Source organism: Carassius carassius, chromosome 7 (assembly GCF_963082965.1).
Source record: "Carassius carassius chromosome 7, fCarCar2.1, whole genome shotgun sequence".
In the NCBI taxonomy this organism is placed as follows: Eukaryota; Metazoa; Chordata; class Actinopteri; order Cypriniformes; family Cyprinidae; genus Carassius; species Carassius carassius.
This window is the reverse complement of record NC_081761.1, coordinates 25680645-25697767: the sequence shown is the minus strand read 5'-3', so window position 1 is coordinate 25697767 and position 17123 is coordinate 25680645. Positions and strand designations below refer to the sequence as shown.

Genomic DNA, 17123 nt, shown 5'->3' with positions numbered 1-17123 from the left:
GAATCTATAACACGAAGAATTAAGACCATTCTGAAGGCAAAAGGGGGTACAACCTTTTACTAGCAAGGTGTAAATAATAAAGTGGCCAGTCAGTGTATATACACACACACACAAAATAAAAATTTCTGACATATAACATGTTAACAAGAGCGTCTCTTGATAACTGAAGATAATGCAAAATGCACACACACATGCACAATGTAAAGCCAGATGTTTGTTCACATTTTGCGCTACTCTCACTTTCATTTTCTTCTGCAGGACCACTCACTGGAGCGGAATGTTCCAATAGATGAGAGCGGCTCACCCCCAGTGGGAAGAGCTCCTCATAGTTTCTGTTTTCTGCCAGTGTACCTTTCACCATGTGCATTAGGACCAACTGGCCAGTCTTACCCTCTGGCTCTCGTTCCTTAACAAACCACTTGGGTTCCAAAAGCACTAATGCTCTCTTTTTCTTTGCCTTCAAGGGGTATTTTAGTCTTTTTCTTTGAGCCTGTTTCACTCCTCTGCCTCTTGTGCCAGTTTTGTGTAAAGTAAAAGGCAGATTAGGTAGCTCCTGTTGAATTATTGATAAGATTTTGTCACAAAGCATTGATTGCGCTTTGAGTTATTCTGCCAGCCCCGTTTCTCTTGAATACTTTCATCAGAGTTTTTGAAGTCCAGAGAAAGACACAGAACAGAGGGAGGCCTCTTTAAGCAGCTTAAAAATGTTCAAGTTTTCATAAAGGTTTTCTGTATGAGGAAAATGTCATGGAGTAAGATCTAAGTAAATGCTAGGTTGAAACAAAAAGAGCAAATTTTGACATGAAATTATTGAAAACTTATATTGAAGCCTATTAAAGTGCACTATTGTTCCAAAGTTTGAATAAGTTTTTGAAAAGTATTTTACCATCTCTATGGTTTATGTTTTGGCTGTTCATGCAAACCAATTTCGGTGTGGGGTTTAATAAAGTACCCATCCTATCCCATTTCACCAAGAATGTATTTATTTGATAATAATAATAATAATAATAATAATAATAATAATAATAATAATAATAATAATAATAATAATTGTTACTTAACTGTTTTCTATTTTAATATACTTAAAAACTAAATTTATTCCTGTGATGCACAGCTGAATTTTTTAGAAGCCATTACTCCAGTCTTCAGTGTCACACAATCCTTCAAAATCATCCATGCTTTCTTATTATCAATGTTTTTTTTTATTCTGTTTTTTTTTTATTATTATTTGATGAATAGAAAGTTTTGCTGTATCAATGTATTAACGTCTATAAAAAGATCCTATTCCAAAAATTTGAGATGTAGTGTACTAGTTTGGTAAAAAAAAAAAAAAAAAAAAAAAAACTTCTGCATATAAAACTCTCTATATGATTCCTCATGAAGCCACACGTGCTGGTCACGGTTTGCATATGGTGGCGAAAATAAGCTATAACTGTGACATTTAAGCTGCCAGTGTGACAGTTGATGCGTGAAGCACAAACCTCTGTCAGACATCAGTGTCACTGCTGTCACATACAGTGGAGTGTGAGTTCCTGTTTTTCTCAGCTCATGCTTAGTAAAGCTGCATATACTACATCAATAAAAATATCTCTCTGGGCTTGCAGGAGAGCTCTTTCCTGTCCACTTAACTTGTTTCATGTTTCCACTTGGCCTGACAATACACAGACTAACCTGGGTGAAGTGTATCTTACAAGAATGTTTGGAAAACTAAAAGTACAGAAGTGTATTAATTTTATAAAAGCTATTCTTGGCTTGGGAACTTGCTGTAGGTTTGAAAACCACTGTGCAATTTCAGGGACAAGTTTTGAAATCTCGTTCCACAGTGATGCAATGCTATGAGCAGCTGAAGCCAAATCCACATTCAGTGAATGGTGAATTGTGTATATATCTACACCAGCCTGAGCAGATTAGAGACTGAGCCACTGTGGCTGTCCTGATATATACAGTCAAGCCCAACATATTTTTGTTACTATTGCTGTGGTTATTTTTAAATAGCAATCAGACATCAGCATATTTTTATTAAGATTTGTTAATAAAGACCCACGAGGCCCTTTATTAAAAAGAACTGACAAACACAAATCATTATAACTTTGTCATTTCAAGTTGTTTCAGCTGGTGGAGGAACATATATTTTTATATTTTTTTATTATTTTAAATAGAGTTTTACATTGGTCCCTGATCCAGTTTTTCATTATATTATTATCAAGTAGCTAAAGGGGATGGATTTTGCGGACCATTTTTAATAAATAATAATTTTTTAAGGAACAGCTTACCCAAAAATTTTAATTTGCTGAAAATGTAGGGGATTTTGTTGTTTTTGACAACAGATTTAGAGAAATTTAGAATTACATGCACACCAATGGATCCTCTGCAGTGAATGGGTCAGAATGAGAGCTCAAATTATTTATTGTGATGTTTTTATTAGCTGTTTGGACTCTCGTTTCGACAGCACCCATGGATGGCCAGAGGGTGAGAAAATTCAAATTAAAAAAAGAAAAAACCTTAAAAAATCCCTAAAGTCATTATACCACACATTAGATGCAATTTTTTTATTAAATTAAATACATTTTTGTCCAAGTGTACGACTTTTTCCCCTAGTAGACATAGACTGGATTTAGCAGCCTGAAACTTATGGGCATATGTTTTGCTGAAATTATATCTCTCTGTTATGTGTGTGCTGGTGTGTGCACATAAAGGATATTACATTACCACACATATGTAGAGAAGATGAAAGGTGCAGATCTTAGCAGAGCTCTACATCAGTGATTGCATCGATCCAAGTATTGATGCACTGTGTATCCTCAGTCCATCTTTTGTGCTACAGATCATCAGTCCATTGTTAGTGGTGGCAACAGAATATTAAGTGTATGTGTGTGTTAAATGTAATGCAAGTTTGTGTAGATGAGACCATCCTCCATCTCCCTCCAGGGGAACTGCGCTGCAAATCACAAATGAGCACAATATGGTAAATTCTAGTACAATAGTTTTCTAATCATTATTTTTATTCACAATTTTCTGACTACATTCTCAGTAAATAATACTGCCAGTAAGCAATGCTGCCTGGATTTAACCAAAATAGCATATCTTAGGAGGCAGCATTTGAAAACTTTCCTACCTTTTGGAAATGTTTTCATAGATGCCTTCATGTCAGGAATCACGCTCTGAACGTTTTGATAAAATAGCTACAATATTTATTCAGCAGGTATACCTGAACTCATCTTTCTCTTTGTTCTCAATGTATCTCATAAATCTCATCAGCAGTCTTTTCAGATCTTCAGTCCGTGGCTGGCATTCTATGATACTAGTGGAATCCTTTTGGAAGTGCAGCTAAGGGCAAAGATCTAGAGGTTGGGTTACAGAGAAACAGAAATCTCGTAGACCTTAATATAGTGACTGTTGGAGACAATGTGCATCAGCCATACCTTGAACATCAGGCAAATGAAAATTCAGTGTTCTAGAAAGCGAGTGATTTATGCAGTCAGTGTATTAGATATATCTGACTGAAAAGGAAATGAGGATCTTACATGAAATATGGAGAGTGAGACAGAGGATATCAGGGGACTCTGGTCATTTCAGTTAGTGGTGTAAAAAATAAAGTACACAGAGGAGTCAAGACTGTATGCAATTACTCAGAAACATTGTTTCACCTGAGGGTGTGTTAAGAATGCAGGAGGGTGCCTTGCTTTAAAGCCAACGAGCACTATTTTGCGGTCCATGACAGCAAGAACCCCTTCAACATCTGGCAACACGCAGGATACCGATGACAGAGGTTTAGATGTGGAGCTAACTGCACCATGCAGCAACAGCTAAATTCCTTCTTCACTGGACGCGACAAAGCAAGTGTTAAAAATCATTTTAATATTAATATGTTCCGCGGAGCAGACAGTCACTGAAAATAATGGGATAGTATTTTGTCGCACTGCTTCCGTCCAACCATACGCCTAGTTATCTATTGTGATAATTTGCAGGTCGTGTCAAAATGTTGTTGGTTTAGAATAGATAAATAACTCTTGACTCGAGTACGATAATTTTCTTCCAAATACGATAATTTTGAACTTCTGGTACGATACTTGGACATTTCCAATCTGGCAACACTGATTTTGACTGATAGCATCCAGTAGATCTCTCCTGCTGAGGAGCTCCCAGAGGACAAACGCAGAAAGGAGCTTTCACACCTGTTTAGCTCTAAAAACAGGGTTTTTTGTATTTCGATAAACCCAGACTCCACAGGGTGGCTCTGGGAAAAATAGGACAGTCTTCTAAATTTGGCAGCTGCTTTGAAACTGTAGCATGCCAAGCTCGAAGCTACTCATAATAATTTTAAGTAGCTAGCTAAAGTAAAGTTATTTAAAGAGCCATTTTTCTTTTAAGTATATAACCATATGGTAATCATTTAAAATTCAATTACAGACTCATTTTTGACCAAACGGAGGGTTATTGAATGAGCAAACAATAACAATGAGGTTAACAGCTAGTCCGATGGAAGGATGGACAGACAGATAGATAGAGCTTCAGGTGGTTGCACTCCAACACTGTCACTGGCAAACTGTCCTACTTGCTTAGTCTAGAGATCATGTTCTGCCTGACTGGAATTATATTCAGTGTTTGTGATGGGCACCATCCATCCAGAGAATAATCTGGTGGCTATCTGATCCCTGATAAATTGATAATCTCTGCCCGCGCATGCCTCTCTGCACTGGCTCCAGGGGAGATTTTTGGAAGCACCTTCATGTTACATTCATTATAGTTAGAGAGCAAAAGTGGGGGAGGGTGAAGTAATGCTTTGTGTGTGTTACTAGAAGAAAGGCCCAGTTTTGACAGATACCTGTAAAGACTGTGAATTAAAGGAATGCAGAATCAGCATTACAAAACACATAAGGAATTAGTTGTTGTTTCCAAGAGCTCTATTTGTTCATACATAAACAGATATGGACTAGCATTAAAAAATTTGGGGTTGGTAAAATTTATTTATCATTTTATTTTAAAAGAAATTAACACTTTTATTGACATGGACACATTAAATTGATCAAATTTATAATGTTACAAATGTTCATATTTTAATACTGTTCTTTTTAGTGATAATAATATAAGCAGTGGCAAATCAGCATTACTTTTTTAAAGAAAATTACTTTAATTCAAGGATCCGTTAAATTGCTGAAAACAAAAGTGAAATGACAGTGAAATACATTTTTAAAACAAATTATTTGAAAAATGAGTTTTTAAGCATGTTGGTGATTTTCATTGTTACAGATTTGGAGATGTTGTTGCCCAAATTATTAAAAAGACATGTTCCTGTTTAGAATATATCCACAGGGGCATTTTTACAGAAGAGATTTAAGTTTGTTCTTCCATTCCTGGCAGAGTGAGCGGAGTGGAGTGGCATGATTTTTGACTGGAGCGAGCAGTAGATTTTTTGAAAAGTCGGAGCATCGTAGTTATCAGTCGCTCCAAGAACACTTCACTACCACTTCATCACGAGCACAATTAATGCCAACAGCAATTTCAAATGGTGGTATATATTATAGCCTTTATTTTATTTGTGATATAAAACCTAGGCCTACTTTAAAAGCATGTATTTTATCCCAAATATAACAGCCTACAATAGTATATAAATTATAAAAAATATATATATATGTCATTGAATGCCACATAACATTTATGAAATATTTGATTTGATTGGACTTGAAATACCATTATTAGTTCCCAAGGAAAACAACAGACACGCGGATATTAATAAGCCTGTATTTTTAGTTGAATTTTGAAATTTGGCATTCAAACCAACCACAGCCAATCAGCAAACAAAAAGCATTCAAATACATTTTTCTAAACAAGAAACAGCATACTGTGCTTTATCATTTCTAAATGTTTGCTGTTTTCAAGGGAATCGAGCAGCTGTGCTAAAGCTATGGAGATGATAGTTTAGAAGTGGTAGTATTGGTGTTAACTTGCGGCTTACACTCACGCCCGATGTAGTAGTGTAGTTAAAGTCGTGACAGAGCACACAGATCCTGATTATAATCAGTCATTCAGTACCATATAAAAAGTGCGCTTTGATGCATCCTGTGTAGAGATGACATTAGGGTGTGGCAGACCATTTTCTTTTGCAAGTTTCAGCTCATACTTTACATCTTGTGACTCCTCTTAAACAAATGCCCCAAAAGAACACCTCATTGCCCCCTTTTAAAAACATTGGTTCCAGCACCCCCCAATGATCTCTGAACGCCCCCTGTTAAAAAAAAAACAAGTTAGATGAATGAAATTTATGGCAGGAAGAAAATACATTTCTCACTTTATATGCAGAAACAGCCATTTTAAAATAATCTGGTTTCTTATTAATCCAGCTGAGAAAGATTTCTTTGACTTTTACAATTGGTGGCTATGTTGACTTCAAGCATAGTGGTTACTAGAAGGTTTCTTGTTTGCGTTTGCTAGAATTTTAATTTTGTTAAGCTATAATGACAAAAACTATTGTTGAGATGTACCATTGCCTCCAAGCAAGGGAAGCAATTTCACCCAAATAGCAGTTATCTTTACTACCAATTTTGTGGTTGACCACACATAGACACACATGAGCACACCCTTTTGATTATTTTGGAAAGGGTTTGCAAGCCTAATATCAAAGAGCATTGGGGGACGGGAGGGCCTCTGACCGCTTCCAGTCTTGATCCAATTTTCCAAAAAATGTCAACCAATCACTTGACAAACCAGAGTGCTTGTCTCTCCAAGGAATTTCTCTAAGGAAATAAGTTACAAATGGCACATATGTTTCTGCTTTTCCATAAAAGTGTAATGTTGGATGAGCCACTTCTTTTGCATCATTCCTCGTGTAAATCCCTCTGGATTTTCCGAAAGATTTTCCTAAATGAATATTTTACAGTTTAAATAAACAGTTAATTTGATAGGATGGACAAGGCCTTTCAGTCATTCACAATGACAGTATTCCCAGCAGGAGTTGTTAGAAAATCAATATCTACATAATATATTCACCACAATTCATTAATGGGCTGCATCACTACAGTAGGTATTTAAATCACTGGAATGACTGGAATGGTACACTCTTAGAAGAAAAGGTTCTATATAGAACCTTACAATGGTTCCCATCATGGGATCATTTTATGGATTAGATTTTTTAATTATATTTTAATTAAACAACTCAAATAGGCAAAGTAAATGGGTACTTGGGTATATTCCACCATCACCACCATTGGTGACACTGGCAGTGAGTATCCAAACATGGTTTGAGAAAGTACTTTTTTGTGAAAATGTGTATTTAAAGCACTGGCACAGATTACAGACAGAATTGAAAAGCCTTTTTGTGCGATTTTCACACATTTTTTAATTTATAATATATTAATCTGGCTGCACACTCTCTATATTTAAATATATATTCATACTATTGTCTTATACAATAAAACATAAGTTTTTAGTATTACTAATAAAAAATATATATAATTTACAGAACATCAGTAAAATTACAATACAATGCCCAGAACTTTTATTTTGGAGGAAAACCACAGGGAGACCTTAAAGCTTATCTCCTGTTGACAGCAGCTATATAAACAATTCTTATTACAAAGTTGGGAACATGGTTCTGTTGCCATGTTGCATTTTCAGTTTTCAGTGACATTCCTCCGGTTGGAAAATGCTGAAATCAGTTTAAAACAGAAAAATCACATCCATGTCAAGTACATTTTTTAAATAATGTTATTATTAATTTTATTAGGTTTGACTCCATGGCGAGGATATGACTCTGAGTGAGGTATTATTGCAGCTGGCTGATGCCACTGGATTTTTATGTAGATGAATAGCAGCTGTCACAGTAATACTTATCCAATAACACTAAATGACAAACCAAGGCTTACCATTACAGAGTAAAATTATGTATGACACATTGCCGACACTTTCCCGTACACATTAACTCCATTACTCATTGACATTAAAAACTTACTAGCACCTAATAAGGAAAGGCACAATAACAAGTCCAGCACACATGCTGAAGCATGCCTATGAGCTAATTAACACAAGTTCTATCAGGATCTGACACAGTATACAACACTAAAATGACATTGGGCAACATTTAGAGAAGGTAAACCTCTAGAAAACAAAGGAGCCAAACTGTGTCCAGCCTCTTCACATTAGCAGAGCAAGACAACACAACGAACACCATGCTGACAGGACAGGTCACACCAATCCAGCAGTTTAGCTGTGGATTCACGTTAAGGGAGGCAGACGAGGGGTGGGGGAGAGGGTTGTTTGTCCCACAGCAATGACAACCCAATGAGACTGAAGCCTACAGGGGGTGACAACAAAAATGCAGCTATACTCTCCTAATACTAACTGGATGCATTTCACAGACTTGCTAGGCATAATGAGATGGAAGATATGTAGCAAATGGTATGTATAGTTATTGTGATGCAGGGTGTTCTAAAACGATATTTACAGTAAATACATTTATTTTGTTCACATAAATGCTATTCTTTCTAATCATGAATGAATCTAAGAAAAATCATGCATCATGGTTCACACACACACACACACACACACACACACACACACACACACACACACACACAAATAATAATAATAATAATAATACCACCGTTTTCAATGTTAAAATAATTTCTAAAGGAAAATACAACTTTGCCATAGAAGGAATAACTTACATCTTAAATTATTTTAAAAAGAAAAGTTATTTTAAACTGTAATAATATTTTACAATATTACTGTTGTTTCTACTGTGTTTTTGATCAAATAAACACAGCTTTGGTGTGCATTAATAGCATTATTTATTCATTTATATTTTTTTTACATATGTACATATAACTAATTAAATACATATACAGTATAAATGTGTTTGTCTGTAATTAATATTCAAGTATAGATGCTGATGCATTTGTGTTGTGTTCGTCAATAAGCATCGCACAAACAATGATAAATGTGTGTGGCAAATGAAAGCAATTTCATCATTCTGCAGTAATTTGTGTAATTGAACATTATTAAAGTATTAACAAAGATAATCAATAAGCAACATACATATTTCAGATACAATCTATGTGGATAAATGTTGCGTGTGAATTTGAGCAGAGGGTGTCTGCTGGCATTTATTCTTGACTGGGACTGAATGTGAATTGAACCGTGTGTGAATTGTAAGTGCTTTTGATTAACTTAGAACTATCACACTGTAAAGGTGAAGCTATAACTCTTCTTTTATAATGACTGAACTGTGGGCAGATGTTTTCAGTTAATTGTCTTAGCCATCCTGTTTCTATCTATCATTGATATGCTTCATCGGTCTTTCTTCAGTTCCTTTCTTCAAATATCCTTGCCTTCCGCTTCCTCTCCAAATCTGTCTGAAGTACTGCCCTGTCCTTCTCTCAACTTATCTGTCATTCTGAACCTTCTTTTATCCTTTTAATGTTTTTTTAACCATTATTTCAATAGTCTTTCATATTCTGATAATATAATACTGGCTATCGGGCTCATGCTTAATGAAAGTTTGAAAGCAAAGATTATCAGTGAATACAACATCCTCACACACAGTCAAATTTACACTATAATATATTATATTAAATGTATGAAAATCTGGGGCCACCAGCAATCTTTGCAGGATAAGAGGTAGACTGGTACATCAACATTATTTAATGTACTTAAATAGATGTTAAGTTCTAAAATACAGGCACCAATATGCCATGCTATTATGGCAAAATTACTGTCACTATTTATATTAAATTTTTTTATGGTGAAATTTTCCCAGTTGCAGCTATTTATGTATTTATTTATTTATTTATTTATTTTATTTTTGTAAATTTAAAAGTGCCAAAGTCAGCTTTTAACCTTAAAATGTACTGATGGACACTTTAATAATGCAAGTGATACAGTAGAAAGTCACATAAATACAAACAGCAATTTCTGGTTCTCAAATCTGATTTGCTGAGAGCTTTTTCCAGAGGTGTGATTATCTAGTGATAACAGAACTTTCCATTTTACAGTTTGAAATTTTTTATTTTAAATATATAGCTACAGTACAACAAAAGACACCACAGAGGAAGGTTATGCATGTGTGTGTGTGTGTGTGTATGTGAGAGAGAGAGAGATGGCCTGTGTGAACTCTTAGTTAACTTTAAAGTCGCTGTGAAACGGAAGTAGAGATTGTCTTTTTTTTCTCTTCTGTGACATCTATCTGAATGAAACGGCATCTAAAATGAGAGGGCGGGACTTGATTTTGTCCTTCTGGAATTGATTGGATCGTTTGAAGTTGGGGCATTGCTAACAAAATGGAGGCAGATCTGAATGCCAGTTTGCAGATGTGAGGGGATTTCTCTCCACTGGATTCACTGCCGACACCCTAGCGTGATGAAATTTTTTATTTATTGAGGAAGACGATGATGAGGACGATCAACGGCACAAAACATAACAGTGCGCGCATGAGAGAAAGAGACAGACTGCCTGAATGACTGAACATGTCCTCCATCAGGTTCAGTCATATTCATAAAACAAATAGTTTGCGTTGTTCCTAAGAGTAATGTTTTGGTAATATCCTTATATGCTTTCAGTTATTAAAGGTAGTGTACACCCCATGGCTTGCATCAGCACTGGTCAATGCATTGATTTCTATAAAGTGAAGCATCAGCTTCAGTTTTTCCCTCTATTATTTATCCCAGTGTTTAGCTCCGCTCTTGTGCCATAGCTCGTGACCAGAAGAGAAGATGAGTCGTTTCGAGGGGTAGGGGAGATTAATGTTTTTTATTAAAGATTACGGGGGCACATGAATTAAAAAAAAATTATGAAGTGCATGGATACATTATTTATAATAAACACTACAGTATTCCTTTAAAAAAAAAAAAAACATTTCATGGTGACTTTTAACCATATGCTATTTCTGCCACTAATTTGCCAGTGCACTGAGGTAGATTGCAATCTGTGTATTGGATGTCAGTATTCTCAGTTCTGCCTCCACACATGCACATTCCCGCCATCCCCTCAATCCCCTTCGATCGGCTCCAACATGAGCATCCTCTGTGACTGTCTCGCTCTTTTGACCACCATTGATGCTTCATTGGCCTGTGGTTTCCATGGTAACTGTCTCAAGGCCTCTGTTGGTATTGGTGGGAGGGAATGTGAAGTGTCAAGGACAATACATTTAGGACTGCTGGAAACCAGTTAGACACTTGGACCCAGAGGTGACTCCTTCCAGGGATTGCAAAAGCAAATCCATGGCTGATGGCTTTCTCTGGCAGGGATGTTTCTGCCTAACCAGGGTTTGGGCAGAGAGAGCGAGCGAGAGAGAGAGAGAGAGAGAGAGATGTTGCTGGAAGCTTGGTTCTTTCTGCTGAGAATGAGCTTGGTAATTGGAGGTTTGCAGTTTACCTACTGCTCCTGGGAGCAAAGGTGGGATGTGCACTCTTGACTTCACAATTCTGCATAGTCAGGAAGGCCCACCACCAAGACACACAATGCTTATAGCCAGAGGCTTTTACACAGATGCAGAATTTGCTGTCAGTTTCAGAAGCAACATCAGTGTTGGTTAAGGCCATTCCACACCAAGCTGACATCAAAGAACTTGTGTAACAAAAGCCGACTGTGTTGTTGCCTGTGTCTGGGCCAAAAAGTTTGCGCTTCAACACACCGCAAACACATAGCCAGTGGGCAACTAGCATGGAGGTTCTGCAGCTGCATGAGAGGAAATAATATCCGTACCAGCAGGTGGCAGTAATCTGTATTTTTCACTCAAAAAGGGAAAACCAGACTGCAGATATTCAGACTGTAAACAAAGTGATGCTTGTTTACAATTATAAATATGAATAATGTTGGTCAGATAGTCTTCACTTTCTTCATAGCAGTCAAAAATAGTTGCTTACTGAAATTCCCAGACATTTTTAAAAGATCATTCTGTATGTGCCCTCTTTGACTTTGTTGTCTGCTCACTTTAGTTTTTTCTTTTCATGCACTGGTTTGCTATGCTGAAAAACCAGAATGATCTCTCTCAATGATTGCTCCAATAGTGATTTAACGTGGTCAATAGGCTTGTCTTTTTTTATTCACAGGATTTAAATAATTAAAATCAAGAAATGAAAATGTGGTCATTAATTATTCACCTTTGTGTCATTCTATACCTGTAAGACTTGTGCATCTTTGGAACACAAATTAAGATATTTTTGATCCGTGAGTTTTCTGACCCTGCATTGACAGCAACACAACTACCACATTCAAGGCCCAGAAACAGGACATCATTAAAATAGTCCATGTGACACCAGACTGACACAGAAGAAACATTTTGTTTACACAAAAAGTATTCTCGTAGCTTCATAAAATTAAGGTTGAACCATAGATATCACATGCACTATTATAACGATGTCATTACTACCTTTCTGGCCTTGAACGTGTCAGTTGCATTACTGTCCATGCACGGTCATGAAGGTCTCAGATTTCATCAAAAATATCTTAATGTGTGTTCTAAGAGATCAACAAAGGTTTTGCAGACATATATAAGATATATTATATAAAAATATCAATTATTCGGTTGGGGGGGTCATATCTTTTGCCATATAATGCCTGTGCTTGTCCCCGCTTGGTGTGCCATGGCCTTTAGTTTCGAATATAACCCACAACCTTGTTGAAATGTGTCACAGGCTTTCTACTCATTCCTTTTTTATAATTAATTTCTCTACTGGGGATCAGACAAGTAAACAAACTAGATTATTAAGGTTTCAGATGGAGTGGAAAATCCATTTTTTATGAAGTGCAAATAGAAAATTGTTTAAAAAAATCCAGTATATTGACCACAGATGTGGAAAGATGTCAAAGGTGGTCTTCCTTGTTGACTGCAGACTATGTTTATTCTCTGCAGTTGGCTTTAAAATAAAGATAGAGAGCAAACCATCTTCATTCTCTATGCTGCTTCAACCAAATAAACTCTACGTAGTTTACTCCCCCTCAAGATTAATTAATTTCTGCTTTGTTCTAAACTGGTCTAGTTTTACTTAGTCTCAAAGCTTTGAAACAACAGAACTAAAAGCAATAGCAAAATGAGAAAGAAGAAACCAGCGGAGAATAACTTGCAACAAAGCGCTCAGAGGAATGTCAGTGTCAACAGCAGTGAGCAAAGCTGATCTGTGCTGAGCAAAGCAGCATCTGAGTTGTGAATGTGTGTGGATGGATATGTGTGTGTTTGTGTGCTCATCTCACAAGATGATTTTGTGGGATAGAGCAGCGAGTGTCAGTAATTTTGTGTCACATGCTTTTAATCCTAATCTTACTGCCTGACCTCTGACCTATGTTCATCAGAAACTTAATGAGTGCTTCAGTAGCCAGAAACAAGCATTTCTGTAGAAACAATTTTGTCACATTATACAGGACTGGCCGAAATGTCACAGATTACACTATATGAAGCCAGATCATGGTTCAATGCTCAGTTCAGCGCACCCACATTACAGTAACACCCACACACTGAACAGAAACACACTAGATGAATAAATTCATAAATGTTATATGTGTTCTATTCATTTTTCAAAGCATATTTAAAATATTTATTTATACATTTTTATTATGAATAACAATATTTTTAATTATATATTTTTTTACAATTTTAATTGACATAGATTTTTAAAATGTATTTTACCACATTTAATTTTATGATTAATATCCCCACCAGAAACTAGGTATACAATGAGCAGGAAAGAGAGTAGAGAGGGAGTAGAAAGGAATATGGCTCAATGCTTTGCAACAATCGAGAAACATAATGCATTTAACATTTAGGTAAGTTTTAAACAATATATTCTTGTCATTGTCATGTTCTTTCAGCACTGTGCATGAATTCAATATGGCTAAGTTAAGTTAATGATTAAAAGGGGCATATTCTTCGCTTACCTTGCAACCTTAGATGTATTGTGTCTATTACAGTGGGGATATGTGTACTTTAACTCCTTCAAAATACACAAAAATATGAAAACAAAACATCACAAGTATATCTTTGTGATTGTATGCATTATCCTTATGCAACAATCTATGATCAAGAACAAGGAGGTTTAAATGTTAGATGTTCCTCGTGAATATTTGTTCACATCTTTCTCCCCCTCCTGCATCTCACTCCTGATTAATTAAGACAAAACAAAAAAGGAAAAAAAGAAGAAGAAATCAATTGTTAAATCAAATGTCACGTTCACAAATCCCTGAATATATGCCTTGTGCTTTCATTAAACCAAACAGATCAATGAAGTGTCCTTCCCACATCCATCTTAAAATAAAATTCCCTGCAAGCATTTGTAGGTAGTTTCCTTAGACCTAGCCATGGAGTATCACTGCATGCCTTATGTGTTTTTTTCTCGTTGAGTAACAGAGGCGTGCAACTGCAAAAATCCAACAGATACACAAACGCTAAACACAAAAAATAGCAACTCTCAACACTGGTCTAATAATCAAGACATAAATTATGCCTCATCTGCTGCTGCCAACAGAACTTCCTTTTACTCCTTATCAAGAGAAACAATGCCTGACAAAATTATTGTCTTTCAGTCATTACTAAAAGGAAATATGGCAGCAAAGTTTTCCTTTGTGTATCACAATATGAAGTTTTCTCTTTGGGAGTTCAACAGCTTTACTTGCACACCAACTGTTTATGTTGCATATAGCCATGTATGATCATTAATGCAATAGGTCAGCACAGAAAAGTATATAACATGTATGACATTTCAAAATGAAATGATATTGTGATGAAATACTACTCTAATAATATCTATGTCACTTCTGCTGGGTATTATACTAGTAGCATTAAAGACAATTCAGTAAATCTCATGCATGGGCATCTGTTTCAAATCTGAATGTACAGACCTTAATATATCTATAGTCTCACTCCTAATATGTTGGAGTGAACAAAAGCTGCTTATTCTACAGCCTTGTCTAATGCCCCAAATGGAAAACCTGAATATTTGATGTCAGATGACATTAGTATTGCCTCTTACATTTGTAGATTTGCACAAATCTGCCCCCAATTTTTATCTCTCTCTTCTTATTCCTCAGTTTGGTAGCATCAAAAAAACCAGAAAACCCTCAAGGAGAAAAAGCATCATCACCCTCTGACTTCCTTGACAAGCTCATGGGAAGAACCTCAGGTTACGATGCCAGAATTAGGCCCAACTTTAAAGGTAGTACAAACAGGCCCTTTCTTTTTGCCTTTTGCTCTATTCCTCCTTGAAGGAATACATTGTGCTTTCTTTAATCGTTATTTACCACCACTTCTTGTTTTTGATTTGATGTCTTTAAAACCTTTAGTTACAGTGATCAGTGGTGTCTATAAGATTCGTATTTTATACGGTACAAAGCTAATGCAGATGTGACTCTATATTCAGTTTCATGCTATGAAATGATTATGTAATAATGCTGCACATCTCCTGGTTCCAGCTGCCTCTAGACATTTCTACCATTGACCCTGAAAACATTCATTCATTTTGCGGTTACAGAACGGTCATGAACCCAAACCATCTCAAACTATAAATCAGTCCAAGCATTCTTAAATTATTAAGCTGGCAAAGGACTTCCCCTCGGAAGCTCATTTACAGAAGCCACTTATTCATAAATATCAAGTAAAGTAACTTTTCCTCCTCCATTAATGAACCATTAGGAGGCCATGCAGTATTATTCTGATTTCTCGTTTGGTCTTAAACTAATTTTGTTGTAATCTCAACAAAATAAACATTTTATTAATATCTTAATAATAATAAAAATGTGTTATATTACAGCAGACAAGTATTAACTAGCTTATGTATACTCACACATATATAATGATGAACCAGCGAGTCTAATAGAAAGTATTTTTGCAGAGACTGTACTCTATTATGACTGATTTCACTCTTCTCTCCACAGGTCCGCCTGTGAATGTATCATGCAACATATTCATTAACAGTTTTGGCTCCATTGCAGAGACAACTATGGTATGTGTTCCTAATCCAGCAATGATGCATGTGTTTTCATGCACAAATGCCCCATGGAAGTGTTTACCCAATATAAATCTTAGCTATTATATTAGCACTGTGTTGATTGTTTCCACGGGGAGTAATTAATGCACTAAATAGTATGTCATTAAAATTCACAGTTCAGACTTAATGGAAACAGTATATAGCACACACAAAATTGTGTGTTTTGTATTGAGGGAGCGTTTCTGCTAGCATGCATGTCGTATTACATCTAAATCCAGATTGCGAGAAAGACTGTAGGAGACTGTTAGGAAGTCCACTGGCTGAAAGTCATAAAGGGTGCTAACTTGCTTGCGTCACTAGGCTTCTAGGAAGTAATTTTGTGAGACAGTTGTGAGGGTTTTAGACCCTTTCATCTTTCATGTCTGCCTTAACTTGAGTCTGCAATTAACTTGAGCTTTCAGTACCCTAAATGTTTGTCTTCATGTTTGCTAAAAAGCAATTGCAGTAAGCTATCTGTATTAATTTCAGTTGATTATTTAACTTAAAACAGTGATTTGCTAAAGTAGCATTCTTTTCTGAAGTCAGACCTAGATCCAGTTATACAGTTACGCTATTCAAAGCAGATTTTGCAAACAGACCTTTACAGAAAGATATGGACCCAGCAAAAATGCAACAACATGTAAGGGTGTTAATTCTAAAGCCTAATCTGTGATCAGTTACGTTTGAAATGTAAAGACTTATATACAGTCAGACATTCATTTATTGCCATTTATGCATCAGTAAATTAAGACAGTGTCTAAACGGTCAGCTTCACACTACTCCTCGTAGTATCATGGAAATCAGCTGTTGTTTAAATTGTGATTAAATTATATACAGAAAGTGAGCAAAAATAATCACTGGAGCTGTCAGTCATACAGTACAGACTGCATTCTGCACCCTTACCAAAGCATGTTATCATCGATGATGCTGTACACAGCTCAATGATTCTCTTCTTAACATTGTATTTGCACTGTGTTAGTTATAATGCGCATTCATCAGAGTGTAGACATTGCTGTTATTGGCTACAATGCTCAAAGCTGCAACCTTTTATGCAATAAATCTTTCAAAAGAATTCCAAATGTAATACTTATCTTATCTTAAAATAAACCAATCCATTTAAACAGTGTTCAAATCAGAGGGATAAAATTAAAGTAGAGTTTTATTTCTAATGTT

The 17123-nt window shown here is 35.9% G+C and overlaps 1 protein-coding gene across 2 annotated transcripts in view; it reads left to right on the top strand.

Moving 5' to 3' along the window:
* glra3 (glycine receptor, alpha 3) overlaps positions 1–17123 on the top strand; it is a 59921-nt gene that overhangs the window by 7531 nt on the left and 35267 nt on the right. For both annotated transcript variants that reach the window (XM_059554306.1, XM_059554307.1), the window contains exons 2-3: positions 15016–15140; positions 15859–15926. In XM_059554306.1, coding sequence (XP_059410289.1) covers positions 15016–15140; positions 15859–15926 — 193 coding nt within the window. The remainder of the gene's footprint in view (positions 1–15015; positions 15141–15858; positions 15927–17123) is intronic.